The following is a 15,322-nucleotide window of genomic DNA, read 5'->3' on the forward strand; positions in this document are numbered from 1 at the left end:
ACAGAATGTGGACTGACAGATCAATGCTACTGATGTCTGCATTTTATGCAGTGGGGCATCTCTTCCCCATTTGCCTTTTTCACTGTCAGAGATCCTGGTGTTCACACTGGATATTGGGCATAATGTGCTCTGCCTACTTCATTCAGGTCTGCACAAATACAAGCAGGAGACACTTGCTGGGTTCCCTACTGATTTAGAAAATAGATGAAGATAATCATGAGACTTCATGATTCCATAATATCCAATGATAGGTATTTCGCTGCATTGATCTGTTCTTTTTCCACGGGACGTTGCCACCTATTGGACGTTATTAAAAGAGGCAAAACAGTTCAAAGAAAATAAACACTTTATTCTGGGATTTTTTCAGCAAAGGCAGCTAAAGTTTTGACTGTTGCCTACAGTTCAATAGCTAGACAAACAGCTTCTATTGGGGCATCCTGAATTATGCCATAATTCATATAGCTTATTAGAAGAGAGGCAGAAAAAGAACAGGCAACACTTATCTCTGGCAAAGAAAATGAAGTTCAGAGGAAAAAAATACAGGTAAGGTTTAACAAGATAGTTTTTATCCATTTTTACAATGGGATGATAAACAACAGTTTTAGCATTTTGGGGGTTTTGTTTGCTTGTTCAGTTTTTTGTACTGAAGTGTGTTGAGGGTGATCATCTTTCATTGACCTTGAACTTGTGGTGGTAAAATTATTAAAATTTAGGATTGAGAGGTCTGACTAAGAAATTATCTTTACTAAAAGAACATTCCTCTGGACTAAAAGCTAACAACTTTTAGATTGGTTCCAACTTCCCACTTCTGAGGCAAGAAAACACTGTGCCACTAACACAGGCTCCATCAAGAGCCATCTCTTCATAATGTTATTTACTGTTTGATTCCTTAGAACTGCGGCAGTTAGCAAGCTACCTAAGGAGTCTTTGCCTCCAGGGAAGGATACCTGGCTTTGATAACATTGAAGTGAATGCTTTTCCTCACCTTTTCCTCTTTTTTCTCAAACAGCATACATGTTGGGTCTTTGCAAACAGTTGGCTGAGAACAGGCCAGCTGCGGGGGAGATACTCTCTCAATGTTCTCTCACTATGATCACAGTTAATAAAGCTTCTGTCTGGCCTGTCCTAAATTGTTTTTGCTTTTGTTCAAATTATTCATAACCCCTGGTGGGAAATATTTTTTAATCATTTAACTTCTGTAATATGACAAGTAAAGTCAAGAGACTGATTGGAACATTTCTTTTATAGAAACTTTGTAGTGATCATAATAAATCTTCATATTTTGTATATAATTGAGTAAATATGAATAGTGTGTAGAAGTGTTGCTTTTGCTCCTGTCATTATGTTAACAGTCCTTCAGACCAAGTTGGACTTGATTTCAAAGTTATTTTAAGACTTGGCACTTCTCTATGAAAATTTCTTTCATTTGCAGTGTTTGACATACGGTCTCATTTCCTCCTGATGTTTGAAACACAGTATCCATCTCAGGCCCATCCAGCTTCTTACAAGTTGCTTGGTTTACAGTCTTGACTTCAGCCTGCATGTAACAGGTTTATTAATACAAAATTCTGCCCACCATGAAGGTCTGTTCAGAGCTTTGCTGCCTTGAAGGATCTCTGCCCACATATTTTTATATAACTGCAAAATGATAATAAAAAATAATTAATTCATACACAAAATAAATCAAAGTTCTGCAAGATAAATTATGTAACTTATTGGTTGAAATGAGATTGTGATTGAATTTCTAGGTAACAAATGTGAATAATTATGAACAGGCAAGAATAAACACATAGATAAATCACAAAATGTCAAAGTACCATAAATGTCAGATACCCGTGTAAATAATCTAGACCACCTTTGGCATTAAGAGCAGGAAACCAGCAACCTCTATAATTTATTGTTTGAGTTGTATTATCAAAGGTAGAAATATGGAAACAAGGTCATATTATGCTAATCTTTGTTCTGTCCAAACCTGAAGACTGTGTCTGAGAGAACTTGTGCATATCTGTTTTTACCTTATTTCAACACATTTCTGGAAAGTAACATAACTTCTCTACCAGATGTGAGCTGTTCAATCTGAGCATAAGAAATTCTTCTCTCCTAAGCAGACTGTTAATTCATTATCTTCATCAATGTACAATTTTATGTGGAATAGTTTAAAAAAAAGTACATGGGAAGTACACTTTGCAAAAGTATAATTTTAGCAATATTTGGCAGTTCATAATTAACTGAAGCTTAAAACTTTAAATGACACAGAAAGATGAGGAAAGGAAGGCCATATTTTTAGCAGTAAGTTAGAGAAGAGTGTAATACAATATTAATGTAGTATAAAAGCAGTCAGCAATGTAAAGTGAAAAGCCTTTCCTCTACATCAAAAGATGGCTTTGCCCTATATATTTGTGATGATTTAAATAGCTATTGAAATATAATATATTTAATACTAAATATATTTTTACCTTGATTACGTGGGTTAGTGTTATTTATTCCATTCCAAGTATGCCTTGATATTTTCTAACAATTATAAATCAATCTTAAATTAAATGTGGTAATAACTTTGCATACTTAAGCTGACATTGTCAAGGCTTGTATGGGGAAATGATGTCCACATCATAAAAGTTTCTTTTGAAGAGAATCTGAATTCTTACTTAGGGCTTAAAACTGCCCATAACAACTATGAAAACTTTTCTTCTGCCCTGATTATGATCTGTGGCTCATGGTGCAAGGCACTCCACTGCAGTACAACACAGGTTATCCTGAATTTAATTTATTTTCCTGTTTTGCTTGGATAATCTAGGCTTTACCATACTGTAATTTTTACTAAAATGTTTGCATTGGTTTTTAGAAGTCGCAAAGATAGCAATGAATACAGAATTAAATATAGACAGCCAGAAAAGCTTTATTAATTATTTTCTTTGAGTGAGGGATTGGCAGCCTTTTTCAAATTTCAGTTGAAAATATTTACACAAGTTGAAACCCACAGACTTAGAGGCAGTTCAGAAAACCTTCCTGAATTCTGCAGAACATGGATTAGATACCGCTGCTTGAAATTATTTTCTCAATATGACTCAATGAATTTACAAAAACCTTAACAAATATTTAGTACACAAGGAAGTCAGTAGTTCTTAGTCTTATCTGTATGTCTCACAGACTATATTCCTAACATTCATCTCTAATATTAATAAGCCTCTGTGGCTTCAGTATTTGTGTGAGCTAAAAGCTAGCCAAAGAAGAGCTAGCCAAATCCATTACATGACAGTTTCATCAGCTGCTAAGAAATCTCCAGCTGACTGCTATAAAGGGGGTAGTATTCTAGGAACGGATCACTGTGTACTTGCACCATATTTTATATTCCTGCCCATAGCATCTGCTCACAGCGTCTGTTAGAGACAGAATAATGGGTGAAAATAGGCTTTTGGCCAATACAGATATTCTTAACGTTCCCACAGATGATGTTCCTTCTCTTAGGGTTACCTTTGGAGCTTCCCTCCCATGACCTCTTTCGTTCATTTAATCCTCTAAAATCTACAGAAATGGAAACAAAGTTTCTAGTGATGATTATAATCCTATTGTTGAGATGGCTGGGTATCTAGAGCTAGCCTTTCCTCCTTTATTTGTAGAGACTGTGTTACCAAAGTAATCATTCTCTTAGATCAGTGTCTTGTTAGAAACATCTGGGCTGCCTTCTGTATTGCTTGATCACCATGGGAACAATGGATGACTTTAGACATGAAGACACAGAGAACATTGAAAAGCATCGAGTACACTTGACTCAGCAATCCTGTCAAACTTCCTGGCGGTCTCCCCAGGCCCTAGTGGTTCTCTACAGGGTCTATCCACACTAAAACAAACTACTGTACTAAGACACTAGTCTCTACATAATAGTTATCCCACAGCTTGGCCCTGCTGAGTAGGGTTGGCCAGCAAGCAAGAATTTTGGTTTGCTGAGACTGGAATGAAATACAGCTCTTTAAATATGTCAAGGAAAAAAAAAAAAAAACCAGAGACAAACCACGACTTAGTATAGCCAAATCCATGGTGCACCCACATCCTGAATCCTGCTTGTAGGTCTGGTTATGACACCTCAGTAAGAATAATGCAGAACCAGGAAAGATACAGAGAAGGAAAACAAGGCCTGTGAGAGGAACGAAATGGCACTACCCAGACAGTCAATGTATATGGACTAAGACTAAGAAGCATTTTTTCACAGTACTCATAATTAAATTATGAGGTCATTCGTGGAAGCCAAAAGACAGCTGAATTTGAAAATAATGGGAAAAAATAATAGAGGATAGATACAACTGTGGCTGTTAAACAGAATGACACAAATACAGCCTATGGCATGAGATACCACTTAAACCACCAATTGCCAACTGCTGAGACACTAGGGAAAGAACACCTTGATATTTCATCTGTTTCACACACAACTGTGTTCCATGGCCAACCTCCTCTGCCAGTTACAGATTATCCTGTGAACTGGATCCAGTACCGCCATTCTTATGCTCTTAACTCAGCTCTTGCCTTGTGTAATTTAGACTACACAAAAAAATATCTCTCAGCCTTAACAAAGATGGATTATATATTCATTAAAGGAAGGTGAGATGCTGACATAACAGCATCCTTCAAATCTGTATTAACATTTCTGAGATTGCTTGGGTAACGCTGTACCTTACACTGGTTAATACAAGATAGTCTTGTCGTATCCTAGAATTCCCACTGGATAAACAGAATTCTCAAAAAAATGTGCAGTTTCTGATACAATTTTTAACTGGAACAAGTTTTACATTTTCTTTTATCTTAGTAAAATAAAAATTTTATTAGGAATTAAAATAAAGAAATAATTTCTACTCCACTTAGATGCACATCAGACAGACTTAGTGATGTGAATACCAGTAAAGGTAGTAAAAGCCTTAGGCAGAGAAGAAATATACCTTACTACCTTTCCAAGGTATTAAGCAATATACTAAAGACATGTTACTCCTGAAGGAATTTTAGGAAATGGTATTGTTTATATTTTTTTGTGTTCAGCAGCAGAGACACCCACAAGAGCAAACTAGAGCAATACTGTATGAGTTTCCCATTGAAGCCTGTCTCCAGCAAATGCAAAATGTAATTTTCTGCTGACATCAGTTTAAGTCTGGCACTTTCCACTGAAATGGTGTCTTCTTTTGTAGCTGTGAAGTATCTTGAATATGTTATGGTTATTTATGGGCAATACCCTTCTTAATGATGAAACTGACAAATCTTAAAATGGGTTTTCTTACCTCTCCACTAGCTTTACCAATGGGAGAGTTGAGAATGAAGTCAGGAGGAGCAAAAACATCAACCAGGGCAACTGCATCATCTTTCAACTGTTTAAAAACAAAAGACATACATTTGGCAACTTCTATAGCTGTCTATGGCTACCTGTGAACTACAGAGCAGCATAGAGATTATTTTCATAAAGTATCAGCTATTCGTAACTTAAGAGAAATCCACAATAAGGAGTCTAGATTTATTTTGCTTTTTTTCCTCCCAGGGTAATTGCCAAAAGACACTGTATTTTAAATGTTTTCCACCTTTGCTTATGAGTTTTAAAACACAATTTAACCAAGATGGCACCATTTACATACATAAAACCACCTATTCTTGAACTTGAAAAACATAACATCCAGAACTTCTCTGAACTTTTGCTTACCTGTAGAGAATATAATCCAGTTTGAAAAGTGTTTGTGTTGAAAAAAAAAAAAAATCATGAGCTAACACAGTAATGAAATAAATAGAACTGGACTGCAGCATTTCACTAGCTTTCCACTGAAGACTGCAAGGTCACAAAGGATAGAGTGTGATTTTGTAAGATATATTTGTTTTCAATTTTTGGTAAATAAACTAGGACTAGATTTACGGTCAATGAGTTACTAAACTTTACATGAAGTTATTCAGAAATGATTAATCTAATATCCTGCTAATTTACCCCCAGAAGCACAGAATAACTGACATATCTCTTCTTTAGTATTTGTATATTATATTATTATTTAATCACAACAAATAACATTCAAGGCTTACCCTGTAGCAGAGCTCCAGAATAGCATTCTGAATAAATCTACCAGCTTGTTCACCTGAAGCATAGCCACCTGCAAACACATTCACAAAGAAGCTTATACCAGTAAAGATTACACTGGTACAATCCTTTTACAAAGGAGTTTATCAGTTCAGTATTCAAAGGACTAAACAGGTGCTCCTGTGTAATTAATTGGATTGACGGTCTTTCACTAATGAGTTGACTGCAAAACCATTAATCTAAGACATTTGGAGCCTTTTGCATTAACAAGCTACACTACAGCATCTTACTGCCTATCCTCCACCCTCTCCCCCAAGCACTGGACCACAGCAAAACTTGTGAGCTCTCCATCATCTCTGAGCTAAACCAGAGCCTTTTGGGTTAATCTGTCTCTCCAGATTCCTGCTCCTGAAAGTTTGCCCAGAACGACTTTTTTTTTTTTATGTTACACAGGCAATAAGAAAATGCTCTAATCTAAATTCTAATTAGTATTTCCGACCCCTGCCAAGTTAGGACTGTTAGAAAGTGACAGGCGCAATGTATTGAGGGAGCTGATCTCACCTTGGTAGAGCACGGCCAGGTGTTTACTTAAAGACCAGAGTCCATACAAAGCACTGAGATTCTTAAGCACTGGCTGCAGGGTAGGTGGTATGTTGGGATCATGAGTGTAGTCATGATATCTTTGTAAGACTGTTTGTTCAATAAAAGCAATGGCTAATGATCGACAGTAGTACACCTTAGGAAACAGAAAAGAAGGACACTGAGTAACAAAATATAAGGAACCAGTCCTCAGCTGGTGCAAAATGGCATTGCTCTGGTAAAGTTAGTGGAGATCTGTTGATTTAGATCTGCTGATCTAGCTTAAGATTAAAGAAAGTCTAAGAAAAAACTCTAGGAGAAAACTTTCTACCATGTCTCTGCAAAAGTTAGTCACAAAATGCCTCATTACATGCCTCTTGAAAATAAGATCCTAATTTTCCACTGTGTTCCAGTTTGGGTACTCTCTTATACCAAAGGGAGCACAGACTGTATGCCTGTTACTACTGTAATTTGGCAGTTGCCCCCAGACTGTATGGGATCTAGTAGCTACATCAGACAGAAGACCACACCAAAATCAAGTCAGCTGACTTTAGGATCATTAATAAACTCATATAACTCTAAGAAGATAGCGGTAGGTTTACATGTATTTAACATTATGCAGAGTTTTATAAAGACAGTAAAATCTTCAAAGTGCTTCAGTAACCTATTGAAAACTTATTAGAGTCCCTTCACATAATAAATAAAACATCTGATCATGTTAGCATGAGTGGATTCTGTTTATGGATTGAAATAGATTGCAATATGTTTTGAAAGATCCATCTAACTAATCCTTGCCAACTATCTGATCAGAAAGGCAAGTCAGCAGTTACTGTTAATACAGAGTATAAAACCTTAAGTGATTGTACTCACACAGGAACACTTGCCAACTTTTATATACTTCACCTTTGCTGTATCACGGCATACGTCCTGCCATGAAATAGACTGCTGACCAAAAACATTTTAGTTGCTGAACATAAGGGGAGGATGAAACCATTGCTGTTGTGGCTGATTTACTGCAATGCTGTAAACCAGCGTTTGTTTTTAGCCCATTTGTTCAGGGCTTTTTTTAATTTAGAATTAGTTGATTAGTTTTTTTCTTTTTTCTTTTAAATACCTGCATCATCCTTGCATTTAAATCCACTGTTGCATTTAAAAAAGGGATATTCCAAAGGTTACTGCCTCTCTCTTTATAGCTATTCAGTGGCATATTTATTCCAAGCTCAGATACAAGTATGAACTGCAAAATACACATCTGTTCTCTGCAGGTTTAGGGAGGACTTCCCCCTTACCAGAAAGGACATTTTTAGATACGAATATCAATTCCCTACTGAGAATGAAATAAGTCTTAACATCACAAATAGAGCATCAAGAATTATTTCCCTGTTCTCCCCTATAATTCCATTTCTATTTCCTCCTTTACATTTGCTTGCACTTCTCTATTGTTTCTATCAAGCTATCCCCAAACCAAAATAACTGAGGGATGGATAGGCTAGGAATCTCTTCCAGATCTCCTATAGCAAGAACAAATATTATATATTAGTCAGCCACTGGGCTGACAGAAAAGTGCTTCTTCATGCCCAGAAAGTTTTAAATCAAATATGTACATGTCTTTAAAGCATAACTTGTAAATCATTTTCAGATGGTTTTGAGGCATGAATTTAAAATAAAAATTCCCACTGTCCTGAAGATGAATTGCAGGGAGAAAAGAAAACCTAATGACCTCGGGTATTTCAATACCTATCTCAAAAGCAGTTATATGCCTATGTATCTTTAAAATTTAGCACATTTGAACATAGAAGAGAAGAGAACCTTCACACTTCTCAGGAAGTCATTCTCTCTAACACACTGACCCAGGCACCAGCCTCCCAAGAGATGGCCAACTGACAGGCAATCAGACTTGAATTTTTGGCAATTCCTGTTCTGAATTTGACCCTGAAGTTTCTCTAATAAGGTGCTTCTAGGGTAAGAATGGAAAAGATTTCCTCCACTCTACCAGTGGTTTCACACAGATCATCCCCTGTTTAAGCTAGGCTGGCTCCTTCTAGCTGAAGAGTTGAATATTCCTTCCTGATGTTTTTTAATGAGCTTTGCAGATAAGGTGAACAACACTGGCCATCTTCAGGGAACGGATCTCTCTCCTCAGTGACAAATGACAAGTGTTCTTTCCTTGGATGAGAGCCAGTTTTTCTCATGGAGGTAACAGAAGAATTTGGGGAGCCTGGGGATATACACTGAAATTTGGAGTTAAGCCATTCCTAGCTGTTAAAACTCTCTGGAGAGAGAGTGGATGGATCTGCTATATGTAGACTGTCAGTGTTTCCTTTCAGGCTCCAATGCTGTCAGTCTGGTATCTTTCATGAGTACTTTGCACTACAGAAATTAGAGATGGAAAAGACCTATTAGGTCATCTAGTTTACCTACCTGCCAGAGCAAGATTCTTTCCTACGGTATGTATTTGGCCACAAGAGCAGATGGAGATGTAATAATCAGATGCTGCAGGAGGTTTAATAGTAGTAGGTTTAGTCTTCAGAAATTGTGCTATCAAATCACCCAGCACATGCCTGCAACTTTTCTGAAGGAAAATATATCCTGGAAGATATATTCTGCTGACAGTAACTGTCCTCCTGCTATCAGGTTCTATACAATGCACATGGACAGGTATTACATTTTATTAGTTATTTCACTTGCTGCTTTGTGCTTGAGGAAATTGTACTTCATGACACAAGAAGACAGAACTAAGAGGATCTGGCAAACTTGGATGAAGATAAGTAAATAAAATAAGAAAGCTGAATAAGTATTACCTGACAGTTGTTTTTTGCCTCAAAATCATTTCGCCCAGACTGCTTCTCCTTGTTCAGCTTTAGATCACTTTCTCTGAGCAGGTAGCAAACCAGCCATTTATATGCTGCTAAAGGAACTGTGGAAAAGAGAGAACCAAAATCCTTAACATTCACATTTATGATGCAAGAAATCACATGCAGTTTCTACTTGCAGTCTCAGATTTTGTCACCTGAGATTAAAAGTGAGTGTTAATCAATCCATTAATATGACACTTTGCCTGTTACTATAGATGCAGTAACATCTGGGTAAGATAGTCAGATTGTAAATGTACAGTGAAGACATACCATGCCTGGCTAGTTCAAACTGATCCCAAGCCAAAAGACAAGGTATATCCACAGTTCAATTTAGACTTCTGACTTGATCAAATTTTCTTAGCTTATTTTCTTCCCATATTAAGACTTAGGTCTGCAAGATACCCAGTCTCTTCTGAGAATACAGTCCATCTTTTGCGGAAGCACATGACTTCTAACACTGCAAAGGTGGCTAAATGTAATTGCATTTGAATGACCCGCTTTGTACATAAGTGCATTACATTTTTAGAGAAGCCTGGGACTATTAAGGAAAAAAGTACTTCAGCATGAAGTCCTCGTATGAATCCTGCTTGCTTCTGTTTTAGCTTAAGATTTAATGTAGACTATTACTTAGGCAATTGTGAGTGTTCACATGCTGTCTAAATTCAGGCATCTAAATTAATAGTTCAGTTCCTAACAGAATGGAACAATAAACAGATTCAGGTATTTTTAAAACTATAGTCTGGTTCAGTAGGTATTACAAGAGGAGAAAACATGTGCTTAGGTATCAGTTCATGCTCTGCCGGATTTCATGAGTTGGAGACATACAACAAAGAAGAAAGCAACTAGTTGTTTTGAACTAGTCTTTTTCTTATAAGCATTTGTATTTTGAAGTTATTCAGATTTTACCCCATAGCTATTATGATACTATCTCACTTCGTACTATGCATCACTATTGGAAGTTCAGCTTTTCTGCAATTATTTGAGCACTGAAGTGGTTACTGAATTCTAGCAATCAACTTGACTGCCCCTTATATATTAATATTAAGACTGGAGTTTCTTCCCCCAGTATGTTCTCAGTCTCACAGATTCACTTTTGCTCAAGGTCGTGTCACTATTTCATTATCTGCTCATTTCTTTGTTAATTTCTGCCTCCAAGGGCCTATCGGGGCTCATAGTAATACAAAAGTGGGAACAGCATTTAATGTCATACTTGATTTGATTATAGCAGAGTAAGCCAGGAAAACTGCAGGGAATTTTCTTTCACCATTACTCATTCTTCTCTATGCAACCAGAAGCAGCTGTTAAAATCACACAAACTTAGAAGCTTTTTCAATGTATTTCTTAATCACTTGTATGGTTTTCTAAAATAAGGTATTTTAGTGATATAAGGCAGGGGCAATCAATGGCCCTTACAACAGTTTCACTTGAAAACAATACAGTGGCAAAAAACCTAGATCACAAATGCTACTTTAGAGGAACAAAAACAGAAGAAAAATATCTGATGCTATCCTCTGTTCCAGAATTGAGGATGGAGACAATGGGACACATTTTGAAAGGCAAACTATGTTCTTAGTCATCTGAAATGCATAAATACAAAGCAAGTCAGCAAATAGTAATATGAAAACTGTTTAATAAGTAGCAGAGGCTGAATCTCAAATCCTTGGATTCTTTCCTCTGGAAAGGAATTCAAGATTCTAGACTCAGTTTAACTGGTTTTCAGCAGAAGGCTACCTGAGGAGTCCATGCAATCTTCAACACTAACAGCTGTGAATTTCCAGCCAAGGATATGATGGTAGTCTTGCAAAATGTTTACTGTTCCAAAAGGGGATTCAAAAGGAGCTTTATCTGAAATACCAAAGAAAATAAAAATGATTTATAAGAAAAGAAATCAGACTCTTTGGAACTAAAAGCCTATTACAAAGCCATGCATACACTTGACAGGCCAGATGCAATTAGGCTATAATATATATTTTATTATGGCCTAGTCCAGCCAAATGAGGACTGATGGACAAGTGCTGAAAAACCCGACATCACTGCCTTTAAGTTCCATAACAGTCAACTCTCGTTGCTGAGTTTTCCAGTTCTGTAAGATGCTGGTGAAACTCACTGCTAGAAAACTGAAACAAAATCTAGAGAACTACAAGTACTGATGGATATTACTACCAAGTTAGGCAATATGCACTGTTGTAAGTACAATGAGCAGAGGATACCCAGACTTACAACAACTACAGTAGTAGTTCCACTGAACTAAACTGCACTTTTCAGGGAGAAAGATACTACTTGTATCCCCTGAATAGGGATGGCAAAACATCTAGCTAGCTTCTGCAAGATTAGGAGAAAGAATATTTCTTGCAGCAAATATCTGTGTATTGTGAACGTATCATATGATTGAGTCTGTAGCACATTATTTATGCTCTAAAAAATGATTAAATGACTGTCAATTGCTTTGAGTATGAAATTATCTCCTAATTCCATTAGCTACACACTGTTGGGTCCAGCATAGGATTCCACAATGAAAACTTACCTCTTATGTAATTCATCCACCTCATTAAGTAGTTGCTGGTTTGCTGAAGCAGGACATTGTTATCTCCCTCATATGTGCAGTTTGGATCATTGTCATTTCGGATTTCACCCAGACGATTCACTTAATAAGAACAAGTGCACGATTTATATATATTGCAATGTATTAATGGAAGCTAAGAGGAATTAAATAATTATTCTGACAAAATTGAGACAGTAGTCTGTTTCTTTATATATATTGTTACTAACAGAGGAGATTGAAAGTTCACTGTTTAGCTTGTGAAAATGAATATACTGGAAAGATTTTAGAAAAGTGTGGCATTCATTTTACAATGGGACTTTTCATCTGTAAAGTCTGCATCTTTATTTTTAGAACTGTGTCTGAATCACATGTACAGTCTCTTCAAAGGCTGATGCAGATGATGCATGGGTTTAAGGTTTTTTTGTGGTATCAGGTATGAAACAAACTTTAAAAATATGGATATGAGGAAAAAAACCTTTCTAAACTTATTGCTAAAATTTAGACACCATGCCACAACAACAGCCAAAAACCATACCAACATAACCATTCTCCTTCTGATCAGTGTAGGCAGTAGTCTGTAACTTACTGGCAAGGTAACCATGCCCTCCACAAGCTTCTCGGCATTCCTGGGCTGCTTGCTGAGCAGTCCAAGATGACAGTGGTTTGCTGGCAGCAGATAAGGCATGAATCTCACGTCCCAAATCAACCTTTGTGAAAAACAAGTTATGAGCAAGTAACAATTTTTACACAAAGTAAGTTTGTGACCAGTTAAAGTCATTCCTACATATACTGCTTTATAATGAAGAAAATGATCTTTTTTTCTTTAAAATGAAGAAAAGAGTAACTGGCTGTACATACATTATATTTTTTTTTGAGATCTGTTTAGGGGCAGAGCCTATTTTTTGCTGCCACCAAAAAAATCTGACACAATTGAAAAACCTTCAGCACTAACATTATATGGGACAACAATAATTTGTTCCAGGTAATGGACACATGGGTACATCTTAGCTCAGATGCACCAGCTGACATAGCATTGAATGGGATAATTCACTGCTTGCCAGCCTTTTCCTCCCAAAGATCGAGAGGCAGGTGGCTGAATGTGGCATGTCCAGAGAAAGCTTCTATCCCCTCTGTGCCATAAGCAATCCTTCTCTCCCCAGTCAGCAAGGGATTATTTATATTTACTGCCTTACATGGTTTTCACTGATCTTTCAAGCATCAATTTTGCGAAGAGTAGGAAAACTTAAATGTACCCCCTCCATTTCCAGAGAACCACAGTAGCCTGCATTAAGACTCACACTGTTTGCCCTCCTTTGAAAATGTGTTTGGAATTCTAGTTTCTGGAGATAAGGGGTTGATACTACCAAAGCCTGTTTAAGGGTAACTCCCTGGTTGGGTTTTGTTTGTTTGTTTGTTTTTTAAGATCTCCTGTAGCACAAAAGGAATTCAAAAGGATTACATTCTTAATGTTGTCAACAATCAGATTTTTTTCTATCATTAATTTTTTTCTGATAGCCACTGTTTTGCCTAAGACTGCACACTGGAGACCTACAGAGATAAAATATCAGATTAAAAAAATCAAACAGATTCTTCTGAAATTTGTGCAAAGAGGAGAAATTAGAATACATTGCAATTAGTACACAGATTTTTCACAAGCTTTATTTAGCTAAAAAAAAGCCTGAATGTTTAAGTGAGCTTTGAGCAAAACACAGCCAGTGTGCTGGCCCTAAATTAATACTGTCAAAATTTTAAATAATAAATATCAGTTCTATGCTATAAAACCCCTACAGGACAGCTATTTTGATTGCAAATCAGTCCTTGCACACAGACAGACAGATCAAAGTATTTCCTCTGTAAAGGGATGATTTCCAGTGGTCTCATTGTGGAAAAGAAACTTGGCATTAAGACTCAAAAATCAAAAATCTTAACTTTTTTCTCCAAAAATATTTATCCTAAGGCACGAACATGAGTTGCAAACTCAAGTCAGACTCACAGAGTCTGTGCAGGAATTAAGAACAGTATCATTTCAGAAAGTCTTTGATATATGCTCCCTGCAGTATCATTTACAACAGTTATAAGCTGAATTTGCATTATCATCATATATTTATGATAAACAATTCTGCAAGGGAACATAACTTTAAATCCCATAGAAACCAATAAAATTTGAACCACTCCATCAAAACTAATTTGGATGTTTTTCTGAATGCAACTTTAATCATTATTTTGCATGTCCCAGATTTCTGAGACATTGCTATAGCATTCTTGATTGTAAGATGGCCTCAGACTCCTATAGTAGGTCCTTCATTTAACAATTTCCAGTGTATTATAGTAAGAACTCAGCAAAGAAGAAATGTGTAAACTTCTTACCTGTCTCTGACTCCTTTGCTTTGTCAATATGCCTGCATAAAATTCTACGAAATTCTCAAACAGGGATTTGGAGAAATAATCTAAGGCATATGCAGCAGCTAGATAAGGAAGTAGACGCCATTGCTAGAATGAAAAATAATGATATTTGAATGCAAATTGATACATATTTTTTATAGTTATATATATGTAACTATCTTATAATATTGAACCAACCCATTCGTTTTTACTTTGCTCAAATTGGAAAACTGTTTTATGGAGAAGAGAACTTAACAGTACCTATATATCTATATATCTATATATAATTATATATATATATATATATATGTAAGTACCTATAAACATAATTAAGTGGAACTACTCTATACACAAGTTGCAGTTATGTTATTCTAATTCATGCATTTTATGAATTTGTGATAAACGTTCTGTTAAACCAGTACAAAAGTTCACTGAAGCTTTGGGGACCAACGATATATTTTTGCCCTGTGTTTATACAATGTCTGGCATGCCGGGGCCAGTCATGATTCATGTGTTCCCTCAGTACTGGCATGACAGAGGTTGTAGATGTTTCACTTGCTTGTTCGTTGCTGAACATATGCTCCTGCTGGGTGCACGCATTCTGTGAAAAAAAAACAGGGCTGGGAAGCAGCAAAAAAAGCATCTTTGCTGCTCCTTGCAACTTGGAGCCCATGAAGGAAAACAGAAACTGCCTGAGGAAGCTTTTGTGGTAGAGCAAGAAGAGAATGAGAGGTTCAGCAAGCAAAGCCTGCAGAACAAGCCAAAACTGAGAAACACTAAGAGACTCAAAGTATAGTGGGAAGCAGACCCTGGCTTATTCAGAAGAGGTGAAAAGAAGGCAACTTTTGCCACTTTGTAGAAATCCATTAAATCTTTCAAAGTTACAAGACAAAGTGCAAACCTGGAAAAAAAAGCACCCACTTTGCG

At 36.5% G+C, this 15,322-nt stretch overlaps 1 protein-coding gene across 5 annotated transcripts in view; it reads right to left on the reverse strand.

Annotated features, from left to right (window-relative positions):
- Positions 1–328: 328 nt before the first annotated feature.
- Positions 329–15,322, reverse strand: part of ACOX3 (acyl-CoA oxidase 3, pristanoyl) — a 36,653-nt gene continuing 21,659 nt past the window's right edge. For all 5 annotated transcript variants that reach the window (XM_056338686.1, XM_056338695.1, XM_056338677.1 and 2 more), the window contains 9 exons: positions 14,381–14,503; positions 12,600–12,720; positions 11,996–12,115; positions 11,203–11,316; positions 9,418–9,533; positions 6,599–6,773; positions 6,043–6,110; positions 5,262–5,348; positions 329–1,638 (listed from right to left, as the gene is read on the reverse strand). In XM_056338686.1, coding sequence (XP_056194661.1) covers positions 1,519–1,638; positions 5,262–5,348; positions 6,043–6,110; positions 6,599–6,773; positions 9,418–9,533; positions 11,203–11,316; positions 11,996–12,115; positions 12,600–12,720; positions 14,381–14,503 — 1,044 coding nt within the window. In that variant the 3' untranslated portion in view covers positions 329–1,518. The remainder of the gene's footprint in view (positions 1,639–5,261; positions 5,349–6,042; positions 6,111–6,598; positions 6,774–9,417; positions 9,534–11,202; positions 11,317–11,995; positions 12,116–12,599; positions 12,721–14,380; positions 14,504–15,322) is intronic.

Source organism: Falco biarmicus, chromosome 1, assembly GCF_023638135.1.
Source record: "Falco biarmicus isolate bFalBia1 chromosome 1, bFalBia1.pri, whole genome shotgun sequence".
NCBI classification, from domain to species: Eukaryota; Metazoa; Chordata; class Aves; order Falconiformes; family Falconidae; genus Falco; species Falco biarmicus.